This window comes from Scaptodrosophila lebanonensis, unplaced genomic scaffold (genome assembly GCF_003285725.1).
Source record: "Scaptodrosophila lebanonensis strain 11010-0011.00,11010-0021.00 unplaced genomic scaffold, SlebRS2 tig00000061-arrow-pilon, whole genome shotgun sequence".
Taxonomy (NCBI): domain Eukaryota; kingdom Metazoa; phylum Arthropoda; class Insecta; order Diptera; family Drosophilidae; genus Scaptodrosophila; species Scaptodrosophila lebanonensis.
Window position 1 is genome coordinate 8,466,424 of NW_022060554.1, and position 19,337 is coordinate 8,485,760.

Genomic DNA, 19,337 nt, shown 5'->3' on the forward strand with positions numbered 1-19,337 from the left:
TTCAAAATTCCAATAATAAGGGGAGTTATGGAAAATCACTAATAGCGGTGGAGTGCGGAGAGGGGTGCATTAGAATTAAAACAAGACAGTAAAATAGCCTGTACTCTCCACACAAAAAAAAAACACAAACAAAAAAATATTAAAAAAAAATTTAATTAAAAAAAAAATGGAATTAATTAACTAAATTAAAAAAGAAAGGAATGCTAAAGCAGGCTAAACTAAATTAAACAAGAAAGGAATGCTAAAGTCGAGCAGGCTCAACTCTTAAATACCCTGTACTACCCAAAAAAAAAAAAAAAAATTATTTAAATCATTTAATTAATTAATTAAATTAAATATAAAATATTCCATACACGCATACATACATTTACATTTACATCAGAATCGTGTCTATTCGTGTTGGTGTACTTGTACATATGTATGTGTGCATTGGACTTGGTTATATGGCTATAACTTTCTTTCTAATCACCCTATCATAATGAATATGACTTAGTATACCTTGTACCCTTTGGGTACAGGGTATAATACAATTTATTTAATATATACATAGAAGACATGCTTATGTACAGTTTCAACAGCATACATCATCGGGTCTATGCGTGCTTATATGCGTGTATGTATGCAGCACAAAGTTGCACCAAAGCAGCAACAACAACAACAGCTGCGGGCAGCATCGGGTTTGGTTATTCTAGCTCTTGTACCTTCTGAGATCCTTGCGCTCATACAAGAATATATATACTTTGTGAGGTCTTCCACGCCTTTTACCCTTTGCGTACAGGCTATAAAAAACAAACTTGATCTGCCTAGGACTTAGGGGAACCTGGATACCAGTTTGGCTATTCTAGCACTTACTTGTATAGTTTCTGAGTTCCTTGCGTTCATACGGACAGACAGAAATTGAATTTTTTACCGTTTGGGTACAGGGTATAAAAATGTAATATACTTCTCAGCTGCATTTTTAATTACTTATTGTAATAGTGTGCACATCACCATCAAGCAAATCGAAGAACCACCAGCTGTAATTAAATTTGTGTCTACACACATACAATCCACAAGCAAAATAGTCGATTTACATTTCATTTAAAATAAGCGCCATCTCTTGGACGAATGAAGCGCCATCTCTTGGACGTTTGTAAAAACAGGGGACGACTTAGTTTCGCGTCACCCCACTATACATAAAGCTCGGCAACAACTTTATGTTAGCGAATGCACACACCCATCCGTAGCAGGATTCAAGAATTACAGTGTTTTGTTCCGTTTTGTGAGAAACGAATGCATATATTAAATAAAACTGTTATTTTTTAAACAAATTGGTCAGATGAGACTATTCAAAAACTCTTTTAAGGTTAATTCAGTTCAGCTACATGCTTGTACATACAAATGATGCTTTTAGCTGTAGATGACTTGTTGTACATACATATACTTACATACATATATATGTACTTGTATATACAAGTGACGTTTCTCATTTCACCGAGGCTGTGCTGACTTATTCACTTTCGTGCATTGATGCGCGACGGCGGGCACACATCAGGCATTAGCACGAAAACTGTGCGGTATTGATTTGTATCGGTATAGATTACACATTGGCCTCGTTTCTAGCTGAAAACAATAATACCGAAACGGTACATACTCGTATGAACTATACACGTACATTCTAAATTCCATCTTAACTCTGAGCTGCTTGAATAATAAGATACCCAATAGAAGTTGAACATTTCATACATATAGTATGTACATACAGTATGTACATATGTATCTCATATTTCAGTTCAACTCCTAAGCCATAGTTACTATTCCACACTCTATTTTTTATAACTTCCCCTTTATTACAGTCCGAAGATCCTGGCATGTATATTACACCTAATTCTGCTTTTACACGGTATATTGGTTCCAGAAAAAGTAGAGTAAAAAACCGTGGAAAAAAAGACATTGATCACATGTTAATTTAAATCGTGCTAAAGGGAATAAAATTTGTAATTTTCAAAACGTGTAAAAAAGATTGTAAAAGCAGAATTTGGTGTACGGTATTTTTTTACACGATTTTGATATAACACGGTTTGAAAATTAAAAATTGCATATATGTATATTTATTTAGAGATAAGGAACCAATTACCTATTTTTGCATATAATTAATGTCTTTTTTACACGGTTGTTTCTGGAACCAACCTACCGTTTAAAAACAGAATTAGGTATATGTTTTAATTATTATTTCAAAATATATACGATACAACAATTATTGATGCTGTCAAAAGGGAGCGGTTGACGCACCCACAAGTGTTAACACGTACACTTCTCAACTTATGTACTTAAGTACACAAAATAATAATAACGTTCAATATGTCTGCTGTATTCAGATACGTTTGTGTGTATGAACTCAGATACATAGTAAAACGTGTTGAGGTGAGTGAGCGCTTTGATGCAACCGCAGATATGCTTACAATCTCAACCACATCGATATAAAAGATTTTGTTTAATTGATACTTGCAGTCAGTGCCTTTGCCGGTCCACGACGCGACAGATTGATTGACAAAATTCAGTTGAGATAGCAACGGATAAATCATGGTTTACGCAGCTCCAACAACCCATTTGAACGCTCATTATGGTTGGGATTTTTTAGATCAGCAGTTATTGCTAATTGCCACAATCGTAAACCATTCTACTGGCCTACTAAGTCCCAACATAATGAGAGTGAAAACCACAGGACCGCGATTTCAAGCGATACTAAAGTTTACCACTCCCTTGAAATTTTTACAAGGCATTGGCGCAAAATATAAGAACCGTAATGCCCTTAGAAATTTCAAAAAATGGCGCAACACAATATAAGAAACGTTTACCGAAAGTGCGTGCTTAAACTGTGCATCAAATGAAAACTTTATAAATACATTCAAACGGGAAATGTTTTTTTTTTAATTTGATTTTTGCAGCTTAACTATAACTATAGGCTAACAATAATCTAATGCTTCACATTCCAAAACCGACTTCGAGTTATAGACGATTGAGAAGCATAAGCGTTCGTTGTACGTTATACCTTGAAGTAACTGGAAAAGGCCAGAGTTAGAAGTTGTTGTTAGTTTCGAGAAAGTTTAGGCACTTACCTTTGGTGTTACAAACAGGTACTGAGCGGAGCCATCTTTGGTGGCTTCATTGAGAAGTAATTCAAAAATATTTCGTTCATTTCTGGCATCCATGCCTTGGTTAATTTCATCAACACATCTGAAATATTAAAATCGGAACTTAATTGAAGGATGCGTTTTGAAAACATGCTAGCACAATAGCATCTGCATAAATCCGTATTACGTTTTATATTTCAGGCATAGAGTATTTATGTCTGCTTACCTGAATGGAACATGAGTTACATGCTGCAGAGACAGGGAATAGACTGCAATGGCCACAGCACGCTCACCACCTGACTGCACGTACTTATCCAAAGTTTGAAGCTTGGCATCCTTTCTATACTTCACCATTATTTGAATGCCATAGGAATCGAAATCAAACTGAAAATATGTAAACAATTTGTATAACGTACGTGATAATGTTTTAAGTATACGAGTATACTGCATACCTAATATTAGGTTGGACGTAAAGTATAGCGTCGGTAATAATGAGTTCAACTTACTTTATCCTTTTTGCACAGCACTACTTCTCCGACGTAACTGATCGACTCCATAAACTCCGAAAACTTATTACTAATCGTTTCTATCAGAGCATTTAGTTTTCGCTCCCAATTGTTGTAGATTTCCTGTATTTTATTTTCAATGTTCTTGCCTTGACCTGCTTTTCTTTGAACGATTTGCTTGAGGTTGTCCACCTCTTGTTTACGTCTTTGGTAGTTGGCGATCGCCTGAAAAGTTACCGTTTCAATTTTAATAAAGGCATTTTCAAGTCTCAACACAACTAATATTTACCTCGGAATCTACATCGCCAAGGCATTCTATTCTAGCTTGGCACTCGTGAATTTTTTCATTAACAACTTCAACGTCATTCTCTTCTTCAAACTCGGCTCGGTGAGGAAAATTTGCATCGGTTGGGATCATACCATTGAACACGCGTTTAACTTCCATTGCTTTTCTGCTCAGCTCATCACTTTGTATTTGAATGAGCCCCTTCAACCGATTGATTGCGGTCTTAAACGATGAAAAATATAAAACTTGACTAACAAAATTCTGTGCAACTTTTGATGATTTGACATACTGTACAATCCCTTAGTTCTGTTTCAGATTCATTGATCAGCTCGGTCTGCAGCTCGTGCTCAGATTTGTGTATGCTTTCCTTCAAAGTGGCCAAAGCCTTTTCAAAAAACAAACGCGTAATGGTCTGACTTTGGATCTGTATGATTCGATCTAATTCCATTATATTTCTGGCGAACGTGGAGACTTCACTGCGATATTTGTTGCGTAGCTCTTCGATAGCTGAAAATAATATGGAATGCAATAATATACTTTAGTTTATAATATACTTTAGTTTTAATCACTTACGGACAAACGATTTTCTTAAATCTTTTAATTCCTGCTCTCGTTTAGCCGCTTCACTTTCTACACTTTTGAAGTAAGCAAGTTTTTTTTCGATAGCAGCTAGTTCGTCCTTATTTTCTTTTGATATAGCACGTATTTGATCAAATTCACTATCCGACTCTCCAAGAGCATTTTTAGACTTATCTTTTTGGCGTATCGCTTCTGTCAGGCTACGATAATGTGAATTAACAATAATAAATGGTAAATTATCCGTATGATAAAGGCCACAAAAGTACTCACCTTTTTTGAAGGGATTCCATTTCTTTTGAACTAACAGTCATAAGAGTACCTCTAGCTTGTACATGGACTTCCGTTAACATTACCTGAGAACGGTACTTAGATACCGTAACGTTGAACCTTTTATTACCTTAAATGTTTATAAAGTTAAGTGAATACTCAGCTATTCAAATATATTTTACAATTTAATTAATTCTGTAATTCCTTACCAGCAAAATATAAACGAATAGTTTTTGGAATTTTCGAGGTATAATTCGTTATTTCTTCTCCGCCAATCGGGATATTATGAATCGAATAGGTTTGACAGAGTTTATTTATTATAGTCGGTGGTCCATGCATTAGATCCGAAAGATACGCAGTAAACCCGTATGCTCTGCTCATGTGATTATATTTGAAGAATTTGGTCGCTTGATCTTATTTATAGGGGCTTACCGTAAATCTTTAAGTGGCACGTAGGGACTATGATGACGCTTTTCAGTAGGTTCACAGTAAATAAAATTCACACGAAGCTTGTTCTCCACGCACACTTTTTGAATAAGCGTTGACATATCGGATTTGTTCTCACATGCGAAAGCCAACAAATCGCGAAATCTGATTACATGTTCCAAATACATTGCAGCTACATCATTATCAGCGGTTATCTAAAAAAGTATATATTAGTTAGGATCTAGTATTATTAATTGAATTATTACTATAAGACCTTGAATTTACCTCAAATAAGATTGGATCGTAAACTTTAGCATTGAGTGTAGGCTGCATTTCACGCACAATGTTCATTGCTTTAATCAAGTTTGGATTACTATTGGATAATTCCTGAAAAATTAAAAATTAATAGGTACTAATAATATACATCAATTCCATTCTCACATTTATTTTTTTTGCCTTCAAATTTTCGAATTTATTAAGTCGACTTTTAAGAGCTGCTATTCCCGGAATTTGTTCCTCATTTAATTTTCTTTCAAGGGCTCGGCGTTCATTGTATTTTTGCATCATGCGATCAGTAATCTTTTGAATTTGTTGTTTTTTTTCCTGTAACTTTGTGTTTAATTGCTGTTTGACAGCGTCATAGTCCTGTAAATCTGCATTATGCGCTTTCATCCGTTCTTCAGCTTTAGCAATATCAGAAATACACTTGATTGAGTTTTCCGTGTTTCTCTAATTAAATAAATAAAATGTTAATAGACACACTAAGTACACTAAAGTATTCAATAACAAAACAAACCTCTAATATATTTTTGCTCTGAAGAATTTTCTGCTTCAAGCAGTCCACCTGATATTCTAGACCGGTTTTCTTTTCAATTTCTTGCATCAGTTCCGTAGTCTAAATTAAAAGAGACTGTATTATAATTTGCCTTTAAATGTATTATGGTTTTGAATTTGACTTATGAAGTCAGTTTGGTCTGAAATTTCGACGTACTTTTTGCAGAGTATCGTTCCTTAATTTCGAAGTCATCTTTATAACTGTATCTTGGGCACGCTTTCCTTGATCATACTTCTTTTTCACGACCGTCAAATTCTTCAAGGCTGCCTGCAGGTCGTTGTTGCAGGTATCTATCTTTTTTTGCCCCTTTTGCACCTCAAGCCACTTCTTCTTTCCAATATAAATATTTAAGTTTTTTACCAATTCCTCGCGCTCATTATACTGGGCAATAGTCGTCTCTAGCCTATTAATAAGATTGCATTAATTTCGCCGATGTCAAGTCCCATATAGAGCCCGTACTTACTTATCCAAACGTTTTTGCTCTCTATCAAGATTTTCGATATCTTTATTACAGGAGGCATGACTGGACAACTGTTCCTTACGAAGATCTTTCAAGTCAGTGAAGCTGTTGATCAGATCACTGTCGCAAATGGAAGACATTGTGTTTAATAACAACTCCTGTGGGTTCATTTTTGCAAAATCCTAATATGCAAACGAAACAATTCAACGTTAATAAATTAATTGTATTGTCGAAAATTGTGTGGTTTTTGTACCTGTACGCGGTCTTGGGGTAAGAATTGGCACAAGTTTTGTACTTGTATGTTGAAAGATGCGACTTGTTCCAGAAACTTTTTCTTTGTGACCTGCTCATTATTGAGCGTATATACCGATTCGCCTTTCCGATTAATAACACGCTGAAATGACACCTTGGAGTCAGTCCTCCTTCCGTGAACAGTCACGACTATTGTGGCCTTCCGCTCGCCACTCTTCACGTAGTCCGCAATGTGCGCGGATCGGTCCAGTACAGCCGGCTCGCCGCCCAAGCCCAATATAATGGCAGACACAATCGTAGACTTTCCGCTTCCATTTGGACCGGTCAGAACGTTTAAGTACATAGTTGGGGAAAACGTGATTTCATTGTACGACCTGCATTTGAATTTGATGCGTTTGCACATGCGCAAGAAAATAAATTGTTATATTAAAGTAGGAATATAAGAAGTGCTAACTCTAGCTACAGCCTTCATTTTATTCACTTTTTACACGTACATATGTACATGTATGTACGCATATACGCATGTATGTATGTATGTATGTCAGAATGTTTGGCAAATGCTTGTTGTGCGTAAATCTGCACAAATGAACATTTACGCTAAGGAACTGATTAAAATTAAATTCGGTAGCCGAAGTTACACGTATAACTCAATTACAATAACGAATTAGGATTGATATGAAGTAAGCTAGGAGTATACATATAAAGAATATTACACAAAGTCTCTGCAGTAAACAGACAATATCCTGCCGGCCAGTTGTTCCGGAGTTAAATCCACCTTAAAGTCCGATTCTGCCTCGTCTCGCATCTCGTGTGTTTTGTATCCATATAATTTAATACGTTAGAAGATCCCGTCAATTCAGATCCGTTCGCGACAATAAAATCCCGCTTATAATTTCTGTAACGCTAAAGAAGCAGCACAAGCAAAATAGCGCGTTTCCACTGGCCGCATTTAGCCGTAGCGACTGTCACAGTAGCGTCCGATTACAGAAAGTGCGCACAAATGGGTGAAATGTCGGAAACACATTACATAGTTATGGTTAAAATACAAAAAGAAGTTTAATTCCTTAAAATATTTATTGCTTAAAATTGGTCTTAGATATTGAATAATTGCGTGTGCAGCTACTACACACTAACTACACACAGAGTTATTGTTATGCTTCTGCTGTGGTTGTTGATAGTGGAAATATATATTAGGTGGCAGTCCCTGGGCTTGAGGCGTGCTGCCAGATCAATGAAAAATGATATCTTGGCGTTTTCAAAAGGACTCTGGCAACTCAAGGCCGCCAATTTTAAATTGTCTGGCAATAGTTTGTTTTGCTTTAAAACCCCATGTTTGTTGTTTTATTATTATAAGTAAAGTGTTTAGATGCAGCGCTGATTACTATCATTTCTATTCGGTGGGAAAAAATAATATCAGAGAGGTGAAGTTAATTAACTTTCACTATTTGAACATAGTTCGTGTAGCTTCTGAGCTTATAATTTTTATTGATATACATACACATTACGTACTATTTAGTATGCTAAATAACGTTTAAAATTGCAAGGTAGAAAGATTGCTTCAAATCTATATTGCAGTCCGTGCTTTTAGTCGATGTTTATTTTAAGTATAGCATACATATGTTAGTTTGAAACGTAGATTAGGTATTTGCTTTGCTTTTAGATTTTTTACTAATTTTTTTTAAATTACAGAAAATGAATGCTAAAATGTCACAAAGTTTAAAGGTAAAAACACTTATTTACGATGCATTGTAATTTAGTAAGCGTCTCTTTAATTGCTACTTTGGTTAACAATTTTTAAACGTTTATATGCCCCCATTCCATTATCCGTTAGGCAATGCTATAATTCGAGTAATAACATAAGCAGCACTATATAAGAAACTTATAAGCATTACAATTTAAGTAATGATTGTTGGAAAACTTTTACCAGTATTTTAATATTTTGAAAAGATAGCAAAAATTATTTAAACTTACTTATTCTCCTAATTCTAAGATCAAACTAAATCTTAAATTAGTTACCCTATCATAATGGGCTCTGTAGCTTTGGACAAGGTTTAAATACATTATTCTTAATAATTCAAATAAAAACTTCGACTTCTGAGGAATTGTAACTAGTATTTAACAATTGCTAAAGTAAAAATAAAAATAAAATATATAATAAAACCGCATTCATTTTTATGGAACAAATTTTTTACAATATACAAGCAACGATTCGAGAATACTAAGACAACGAACATAACTTTCTCAGCTAGTCTCACAAAATATTCTCGATAGCCGATCAGTTACTTTAGTAAAATTAGCTAAGTTCATTTGCAGATCGGGATGGTCGAAGACGGATCCATAAAACCCAAGCGGATTAAATGTCATCTCAATCGGCCTTCTTGGCCTAAGTTTTGGTGCTGCCCGGTTTGTATCTGTATTTAGTATTTATTTGAAATCAGTCAATTTTGCAATAACTCCTATAAAACCGTATTATTATATTATTGAATATGGTTACAGTTTTCGTGAATATATTGAAAGAGGCACAAATCGATTACTGACGATGTTAAGGCATGTATTTTGCCTACGTCCGTATTCGCAGCCAAGATCTGAGTACCCGTAGTGTTTGTAAAATGTGCGTGCAACTTTCAAATCATGACAACGTTTGTTATTTTGGAAATGGAAGTATTCTTCAGTTATAATAATCTGAGCAGGTTCAAATGGAAGTTTTTAAAGATCTTCTGCTTACACGTATACTGTGGAGCGAAATCAAATCCAAAAACATTTTCACAAGGTGATCTTAATGATATCATCCTATGTATATCCTTCAAAAGCGAAATCCTCAAGAAACTACAAGGCTGATAACTATACAGAGTTAGTCAAGGAAATGCTTCTTAACCCCTCAGTTGTAGGTTGTAATATGAGCACAACAGGGCACTTCCTCCATAATTATGTACATCACTTCCAAAATAATTTAGGAAATCTTAATGAAAGCGCTCATATCGAGATATCAAAATAATGGTGAAAAGGTACGATCGGACAAGGCAGATGGGACACTCATATGATGGCTGACAAGGGTGTAGGCAAGGTGGTTGGGCATATAAAAAATTTTGCCATACAAGTATAAGGTCGACCACACGTTCATTATTATGGCGCACTATATTTAAAATGGAACTGAATTGGATTTGTTGAAGTTTTTTCATTGATCATATACATACATTATTATTTTTGTAAATGCATCGTGCTTTATTTAATCAAAATTTAACATTTTTATTATTTAATTTAACATTTATATTACATATATGTAGGACAATGTAATTATCCTTACGAGACTAATCAATATAAATATAGTATGCACATCGAAAACTACTGAGCCACAACAAATAGGAGCGCCAAGTATTTGACTTTACAACTGTGATATTTTAACCAAATTTGGTTTTAAGCCCTAAGTTGAAGTACCAATAATCTATTCAATATATCAAATATAAGTCATAGGATCGAGTCAACAAAGTTTATTTCAGCTGAAAGGCTGTAGCGGGCAAAAGATTGGAATAAGGTACTTATTCTAGAGTCGGACTGGTATGGCTTCACTGTTCTCGTTTTCAGTTCCCACATATTTAAATTCTTAAAAAAAAAAAAATTTCATTTTTGCATGCAGAATAATAAAACACTTGTTCTGGTTTGTCTTGATATTATGATTTAATTTCTATTTTTATACAATTGCTTATCTATTTCTTATCTGATTTGATTATGGGTGTTAACAAACGACAAATGGAACTTTATCATCTTCATCGAGCTGTTGGATTCCATGAGATACCAAGTAAAAAATTGAAATCGATCATTTGCTTAAGCCTGGATTGAATTGGAGGCTATGAAAAGGATGCTACAAGCTTCCTATATACTTGTGTAAGACTTGTGTGTTGCGTTCACTATAAAAGGGATTAATGTTTTGTGGCTTTGAGTTAGACCGGATGCGTGGTATGCGTGGCATCGGCACTGGCGGGAAGTGATCATTCAAGATACCCATCTTTATGTGTAAGTCGCTGTTCTGCAAAAAGCAGCTGTTGTTGTTTTCCGCAGGCTGGACTGCTAAACAACGTTGCTCGTGCAATTTATGATACATATTAAGCGATTTCTTGGCGTGTAAATTGAAAACAGGCACTCCCCAGGAAGAGGGTCGGAAAGGAAAGAGATGGACACGAAGGCGCTCTTTCGGGTGTCATGCCGTGTCGGTGATTGTTAAGTGCGATCGCCACTTTCTTAAACAAAAACAATTTGGCGTTCACTCGGCGATTTTCTCCCAAATTGGTAATGCAAAAGAAACCATAATTAAAACATTTGTCGACTCTAAGTGGTGCGGGTAACCAGACCAAATTGTAAATTACACGGTCGCTTAGCCACTGCCATTGCCACCCTGACTTGCACACCGAGTGGTTGCAACACAAAATTGTAATTACAATTTCCTGGCGCTTCAGCCTCGACCACTGCCACGGCCACGGACTAAGAAGGGAGGTTGCTGGTCTCCGCCTTTGCCCGCGCGTGCTAAAAAGAAAGCACGCCTCTGTTTCCTATCATCGACACATAAAAAACGGTCCTTTAGTGTCATACGTGACAATTTGTCGATACGTGAATTTCCCCACCGGACGGACGGACAGTAATGCCCTCGGGCCTTGGGCGCCGTTCGCGGCCGTTTATTTCCACCCGCAAATCGCACAAACATGTGGCAACCCATAATTTACGCTGAGGGAGTTATGAATATGATTAGCATACGAGTAGACAGAGTGTACAGAGTCTTTCGCGCACAGCTGACAACCTGCTCACTTATTTAAGAAATCGAACTGGATATTATTGAGAATGAAGCCTTTGTCAATCATCATCCAGATTAGGCCAAAATATTTTGACAATGATTGCGGCATCAGCACTAAGTGGCATTCCAAATTGAAATTGTTACAAGCCCTTTAATCCAGAGCCCCCCTCCACCCCCTGGCACACTTACCCTTTTCCCTTCTTTACGCGAAATTTAAATTACCTATTTGACAAATAAAGCCAAGTGGAGTATAACAAAACACTTTTAAGTTTCAACACAAATTGTTAGATCAAAAAACACAATTGGAAAATAACCATCTGTCAAAATTCACGGCTGTCCACACACAATCTGTCGACGAAGTTTATGTTGAGGTTCAGTGCCCCACCCCCTCCCAGCAAGCCTTTTGCCTAATCTGTCCTTCTGCAGTATAGATTTGAAACATTCGCCGAGCCACATATACAGTGCTCGTACAAAATTTGTATACTTATAATTATATAGTACTTGTATTGTACGAGTGTGTATGCTCGTATATGTGTTTATGTTCCCGGTGCACTTGTCAAGTGTTGGCGAACCAACAGAGCCCAACAGCATCATTAAAAAATACCCTTCTCGTTTATCAACTTGCCACATTGCCGGCGTGGGCTAACCACCAATGTAGGCAGGGTCGTGGGCTCTGAGCCCAGCTAAGGGTAAGGGTAAGTACAAACGCATAATTTTAAATGTTTGAATGTTAATGTATTACCTTTCACGCACACAAAAACACACACACACACATACACACACCTACCATGGAAGGCGTTTAATAGCGCTATTACACCCTCAATTAGCTTTAAATCGGCTGCACGCTTAGAGGTACAACTCATGGGTGCATCGTGTCCTTCACCCTAGTCTATCATGCTTACGAGTCCAGAAGAATACAAATCATGCTCGGCTCTTAAAATCTGTTTTATATTCAATCAATTGAATCGATTTCGATTCGACTTCGATTTTGGAATTTATTTACAATTCAAAGGCATACTGCGGCCCTCAGTCTGCTTATACAAATGTATTCCAAAATCAGAAAGATGAAATCGCTGACGGCAAGGCACGGTTGTCCTGTTCGCTGAGCACATCTGAAAATGTAAAGGAATTTATCAAAAAATAAATTGCTGCTGTGAATTCTAAATTAGATAAAGAATCTATAATATTTAGTTTCAGTTCAGTATCTGCCAACATGTGGCTCTGCTACGAATATCCTTAATTAAAATATAAAAACAAAAAAATTATACTGATTTCATAAATACATAAATATATATGATATTGTATAATATGCAAAAACACGTGTGTATATATATTTGATAACCAGATTTCATTTTCTGGCCAATACTCTTTAGCCATTTTTTAATAAAATTTGATCAATTGCTTAAGATAAATGTGTGAATATGGTTATTAGTCGCGACTCATAAATAAATCAGTTTTATTTGAATTCAAAAGTTGTTAAATCTAAGTATCCTATACATACTACTTGTATATATGTATACGAAATAAAGTTTAAAAATTTAAGTGCCGACCACAACCAGATTCCTTAAAACTATGACGGTATAACAAGGCCCCATAGTGGATATTTTCTGTCTCTTCAACTCAACCTATGGTTCGATTTCTCAAATCTCGTAATTGAATTGGTAAACATGTTTGTTTAGTATTTTGAAGTTAGCAGTTTTCAAATGTGCTTCATAACGAATACTTTTGAGCAAACTATTTAGATTCCATTCAGCTTAAGATCGAGTCCCAGTCTGAACCTGCAGTTTAATGTTGTTATCCATTGTTCCAATTGCATCTGAGCATCGGGTAATCGTCTTGGCGAATTTCCTTCCATTTGGGAGCACTTTTTATACCCAATTTGATCTGCCCCATTTCTTTTGTGAGGCATTCGAAATAGGTCCTGTTTGAATGTAATTCATCTGCCGAAGTAATTGGGTTTATTTATCCAAGTGTTGAATAGCATTGCATGCTGATGTGCAATTCCTGTCTGCTTATGCGGAAACAATCTCTCGGAAGACCAGGAAGGCTGTCCTCCTGACGCAATTGAGAGTAAACCGAGCGACAATGCTACTGTCGGTCACACTTGCGCCTGCACTTGCCGCATCGCATCTCAACGCATTGCGTTGCAATGGGATTAGCTCGGAAATAATCAACCGCACCACACCGCACCACACCACACCACATCGGGGCGCACGGTAGTGACCCTCTATTGGCTTTCCCATGACCAAGCAATATTTACTCGAGTGCATAATCCTCCTCATATTGTGAGACGGCAAGTGCGTCCACTAAAAGAGCAATTGTTGTCTGGCATGAAATTCAAATACAAACAAACTGAACAATAACCATTCATGGACCTGTCAATCTCAAATTGAATTGTGATTGTGTGAATACGAATGTGGGATATGCAAGCGCATAAGGCCGTCTATTGTCGGATGTCGTTTGACGGTTGTCGATGCTTTATTTTTGCCTGTCGGTTTTGTTTGTTTAACAACTTAATACGAATGTTCAGTTTTGGCGCCATCTGTTACAAATGTTACAAATTTAAGTCCCCCTTTGTACAAGTAGTTACTTATCTGAATTAATTATTAGGTCTCCTCTCAGTACCTATGTATGTAGTACTTGCTATGTGTTGATAAATTTTGAACAAGTTTTGAGGCAACATAAAGTTCAACAATGGAATGGAAGGATACTTTAGGTAATTTGCCACATTCCTTCAGTTTTGCTATCCAGCAGTTTGCCCGCCTACCCAATATTTTTCTTCAAATCACTTTAACCGCCTGTAATCACCGATATAATCTTCAAAATTTGCATGCATGCGGCTCTTAAGTCCAAGAAGAAGAAGAAGAAGAATAGCAAGACGAAGACACTTGTGATCCTTATCGTGCTCATTATTCACGTCACGTCTAACGCACCCGAAGCATTGCGCAAGCTGTCCGTCAACTTGACTGCCCGCCATTGAGTCCAACTAGAGATGGACGTGGCCCGTGTCCTCAAACTGATCTCCTGCGTGTTTGCTTCGGGCTGAATGCCCGGAAGTTTACAAAAAGACTCTCTCTAATTTTTACCATTACATAGCATTGATAAATTCCAAAGATGATCTACATAGGAATATTTAAAAAAAAAGTCCTATTAACTATCGCTTTAAGTGAAGAAAATATATAGGTAGTAGAAATTTAGAAACTACAAGTATTACACATTTGCTATGCATTTTAAAATGATTTTGCATTTACGAAATTATATTATGAGGTAATTGAAATAATACCTTCTGCATATTAAAGGAATTTCTTTCTTGTATACCCTTGCTCTCTTTACAGGGTATAATAAAAAATAATTGCAACTTTACAATTGCGAATATTTTAAACTAAAGTTAAATAATTTTATATTACAATAAAAGAGATTGTTATAGTTGAGTATGTCAGATCGTGCAATACCCTGTACTTGAACCCGAAATTGGTACAGGGTATACAGAACAGTTCTTCTTCTGATATTAAGCTATTTAAAAATGGCAAATAATAATAGAAAATATACACATCTGATGCTTCATCTGATGATCCATAACAAATGCTTCGATTTCAAAGAAGGGTGGGAAACTGGGAATTTTGAAAATTACAATCAATTCACATATTCCATTCATTAAATGGGTTGAAAACTGCCCGATGACCACAATTATGATGCCAGGAACTTTTTAAGAAGCAAGGCGAACCAGGTTAAGTAGAATATTGATCAAATTTAATTGTTTTATATAAGTTTATTGGATTTGATGTGCATATAGAAACTTACCAAATTTCCAGCTCATATTTTGCAGATTGGCATCGGCCTGGTTTAGGATTCGGGCCCATCTCTAACTCTCACCACCAACCACATGCCACAAGCCACAAACGTGCGTGGCCCTTTGCGACGTTAGACACTTTAACGACTGGCCTGCCACTTAATTGAAGAGCTGGAGATGTTCGGAGTGGCGGTAAAGGACAGTTGAGGATGGTATTGTGGGTGGGTGTTACAATTTTGCATTCTGAGCAAATTAAGTTGGAGACTTAAGAGGTGTGGCAATTAGAAGGCGCTCCAGCTTTGATACAAGTATGTCGCAAAGCACAGTCAGCCCGTGTGTCCCCGAGTCTGGGTCTGAGTAACCAACTAGGCTGTACAGCATCGCCAACTGCAGGTCATTTAAAACGGCTGCGCACACGCTCTCGAGATCGAACATGATTGCCCTGCGGCTGGCGTTGGCATCCACAAGGGGAGGGGGCAAGAGGCTGGCACGGGCACTCACTGCTCGGCTAGTGCTCATAATTTTCGCCACCACAACTGCCAGAGTGCGACAGCATCCGATTGGAGCCAAAAATACGAGTAGAGAAGAAGAATGTCTGGAATTTTACTTCCGTCCCACTCTTTCGGTGGACAGGGGCGAGATGAATTTGGATGGATGCTGATGCTGATGCTTCATTAAGTTGTCCTGTCAGTTTTGAATAGTTTTTGTCAATACGGCACTCTGGCCAGCCACATACATACTTCCACTTCATTCGCCTCAGATCGACGTGCTAGGCACGAGCATGCACTTGCATCGAATTGCGTTGCTTGAGGCCCCCGCCTCAACGCCCGAGTACGAGTATGCCAATGGACCTAAAGCGTGGCAGTAACGCAAGAACAAAAAAAATACAAAATAAAAATAAAACAAGGCTTCGACTGCACCTCGATCTCCAGCCCAAGATGTAAACATGACTCGAGTAGAGCAGGCAGCCAGCCACGAGTTGGCGGTGGCTGCTGACTGGTTGCAAAGCGGCAGCAACGGCCATCGCCTATTCATTGGCGGTGCGCGAGCGCAACCACCCATGCCATCCACACAACCACAGCCACAACCACAACTGCAGAAAGGAGCATTGCTGGCTTGGCTGCCGTTGCGACTGCCGACTCCAACCAGAAAGCGACAGCCCCACAGAGCCAGTGCCAAGACCAAGACCAAAACTGAGACAAGACAAGACTGAGACCGAGACAACGAGCTCAAGACGTGTCGAAAGAAGAACGAGAAGAATTCACATACAGGCCTACAATGACGACACTAAGATGCTCTTCTTTAACGAGAAAATCGAAAATAATCCTTCTCCATGTTATAAATATACATAGTTAGGATTCCCAATTATTCACTTTTATATTAATCCCATGATTCATTGATTCATTTGAAACTAGTATAGCCTTTCGCCCTTTGGGTACAGGCTATAAAATAAAATAAAGCCCATATTTAAGAATCCAATTTCGTAATACATAATAGAGTCTTCTTAACGAAAATTGTGATTATAATAATAAAATGATAATAATAATAGTATATACTTTGATTTGTTATTATTAGTATTTTCCAATGCTTTTATAAATATACGTATTTAATTATTATTGATATAATCAATGATTAATTAGTTTTGAATCCATTTACTTGACACATCACTTACTATAAACAGATACGCACTTCTGGCATATTATATAGTATATTGTCTTTATGCCGCTAATAAAACAGTTGGTAATTCTAATACTTTTGTTTTTGCGTTTTAGATTTCCGATTAATTTATACTAGATTCAAGAAAACTTAAGTAGCTTAAGCTCAACCCTAATCGGTTTAGAATTTTTCGTTATATCTGCACTATTTTCTGAGTACATGAAACACTTACGGACCAGCTAGAGAAGTTATACACCTTCTTCAATATATTTACTTATTGGACAATTCATTTGCATAAACTCAAAAAAGTCGAAGAGAAAATAAATATAGTCGAATGTACATAAGTTAATAAAGTTCCAGGTAAAATTCGACTTCAAAGTTTCTGTCTGAGTTCTTCAGATTATAATTCCATATAAACAAAAGCTTAAAGCAAAAAGTATAATGCATTCAATGTATCTATTGTATACCTAAAGTATTTCAGAGTAGCTCAAAAATTAATTTAATTCTAAAAAGCGATATGGAGTTTCATTGGTTTCAAATATTCCGCTCTGATAAGTACTCGAATAACCAAAGATACGACCAGATATTTAAACAATTCCATAGTAAGGTGCCCGAAACAAATAAATAGGACAACATATTTTTGAGTTCAAAAAAATAACTATTTATTTTAAGCCCAAAGTAAAATTTTCCCCTGTAGTTAATGAAATTATAATACGATTTAGTTTAACACAAACTCGAAACTTAAACCTAATATTTACCAAAATTAAAGTGTAAAAATATTTTTCAAGTGAAATAGGTAAATACCGATGATATGTTAATAAACCGCTCCAAGCTGTCAAAATGACTTAAATTGAGCATCCTTTCTTTAACATCATTAAAATATGTCCTGCCATGAGGTCGTTTGGTGTAAAATTGTTACACACTGAAATGGGTACTGCTGTAATGTTTTGACTGTAGATGAACTTTACTTCCAGAGCTTTGAATAAAGACTGCTATCATCGAAGAATGAATCGTTTATTGAAACCCATGTTTCATGTTTTTGTTGGAACACCCGTTCTGGTTAGGGGCCTCAAAAAATTCAAAGCAAATGTTATGCGCACAAAATGCAAAGTCAAGCGAGCAAAATCCTATAATTAAACAATTATTGCAACTCCCACTTTCTGCTCGTGGGCATTGGCTGGAGATCTGGACCCTTGCGCTATGTGCGCTACTCCTCCTTTTTGCGATCAGGACAGCGTTCGGCGCTCAGCACAATGTACTCATAAGATACCACCGGCCTTCCCTTTTGGACGAAGACAGAGGAGGAGGATCAGCAGCTTCGTCCTCAGCCTCATCGGCAGCGGCAGCGGCAGCGGCAACAGTGAGGAATGTTACAAATGCGGTACAGATTTGTGGCAGCAGCTCGTGCTCCACCTCCGTCTGTGTGTCGGAGACAGAACGCGCACAAGTTTCTGAGTATCCATCGGACCCATACCCATACCCATACCCTTCCATATCCATCGACTTACTGAACATTAGCGTTTGTTGTTGCTGTTGCAAAATTCTGGCGCATCAAACATGAAAGATGCGCACGTTGTGCATTATGTTTTTGCATGCCGATAAACATCTATCACTGCCCCAGTCCAGCTCCAGCCCCAGCCCCAGCCCCAACTCGAGCTCGAGCCGAGCCATTTGGGCGAGTTGACGGGCCTGCCAGAGGATGGGAGGAGAAAAAAAAGTTGTGGCTTTTTCTGCCCGAGTGTGTGAGTAGAGCACGAGAGTGAACAAAAAATGTAACTCGATCAAAGCACCAGAGCCGTGGAGTACAGAGCAACAGTAACAGTTATTCGGGCGTCTGCAATTAGGAGGCAGAGCTTTCCAGGAATTCTCTGTGGTTCTAGCATTAGCGATTCAGCAGTGTCGTAGCCGCCCGCTCCCATAATGCCCACAGCTCGAAATATTAATGAGCCAGTGGGGCCGACCTAAAACGAAGACGAAGAGAAAAGGTCAACTAACCATACTTAAGACCAGAGCAGCGGAGCGGTCCACGAATACTCGTACAATAAATTATTTAAGACCACTCGATCTCACCCCCGAATCGCAGAATGCACCTTACTTGCGTCCGACCTGCTCCTGTCCACCGAAAGAGCCACAGTCACAGTGCGTGGCTCACTCGTTTATCTTGCCGACCGCCAGCTTGTCTCCGTTTGGAGACTCCACCAGTTTTGGCCTCGCCGCATAATTAACGCAGACACACATGCACACTCGTTTGTGCGGGGCGTGCTGGGGAACTCGCTGCAGAACCAAACAAATTATTAAAAATGAATTAGTGGAAATATAAATATATGATTTCACAATGCCACATAAATGCGCGCGCGAGTTTAACTTCGACTCTGGCTCTGGCT

At 37.5% G+C, this 19,337-nt stretch overlaps 1 protein-coding gene across 2 annotated transcripts; it reads right to left on the reverse strand.

Moving 5' to 3' along the window:
* Positions 1–2,913: 2,913 nt before the first annotated feature.
* LOC115624627 (structural maintenance of chromosomes protein 5) lies at positions 2,914–7,635 on the reverse strand. Of its 2 annotated transcripts, XM_030519381.1 has the most exons (17): positions 7,438–7,634; positions 6,726–7,098; positions 6,476–6,654; positions 6,169–6,415; positions 5,974–6,072; positions 5,619–5,906; positions 5,463–5,564; positions 5,184–5,392; positions 4,961–5,124; positions 4,755–4,881; positions 4,479–4,684; positions 4,195–4,412; positions 3,909–4,127; positions 3,620–3,844; positions 3,340–3,497; positions 3,099–3,216; positions 2,914–3,041 (listed from the first exon to the last, which is right to left on the reverse strand). In XM_030519381.1, the coding sequence occupies exons 1-17, from the start codon at positions 7,527–7,529 to the stop codon at positions 2,946–2,948; spliced, it is 3,120 nt and encodes a 1,039-aa protein (XP_030375241.1). In that variant the 5' UTR covers positions 7,530–7,634; the 3' UTR covers positions 2,914–2,945. The 2 variants fall into 2 exon arrangements, with proteins under 2 accessions (XP_030375241.1, XP_030375242.1); XM_030519382.1 differs by lacking the exons at positions 2,914–3,041; positions 3,099–3,216 and having other exon boundaries at positions 3,445–3,497; positions 3,566–3,844; positions 7,438–7,635.
* Positions 7,636–19,337: the final 11,702 nt, after the last annotated feature.

Excerpts from the sequence above, each read along its gene's own strand:
- LOC115624627 (XM_030519381.1), bottom strand. The coding sequence starts at position 7,529 with ATGCGAGACGAGGCAGAATCGGACTTTAAGGTGGATTTAACTCCGGAA. Across the intron at positions 5,565-5,618 it reads TGAAGGCAAAAAAAATAAAT|GAATTATCCAATAGTAATCC; the intron begins GTGAGAATGGAA and ends TTAATTTTTCAG. Across the intron at positions 3,845-3,908 it reads TTGGCGATGTAGATTCCGAG|GCGATCGCCAACTACCAAAG; the intron begins GTAAATATTAGT and ends GTAACTTTTCAG.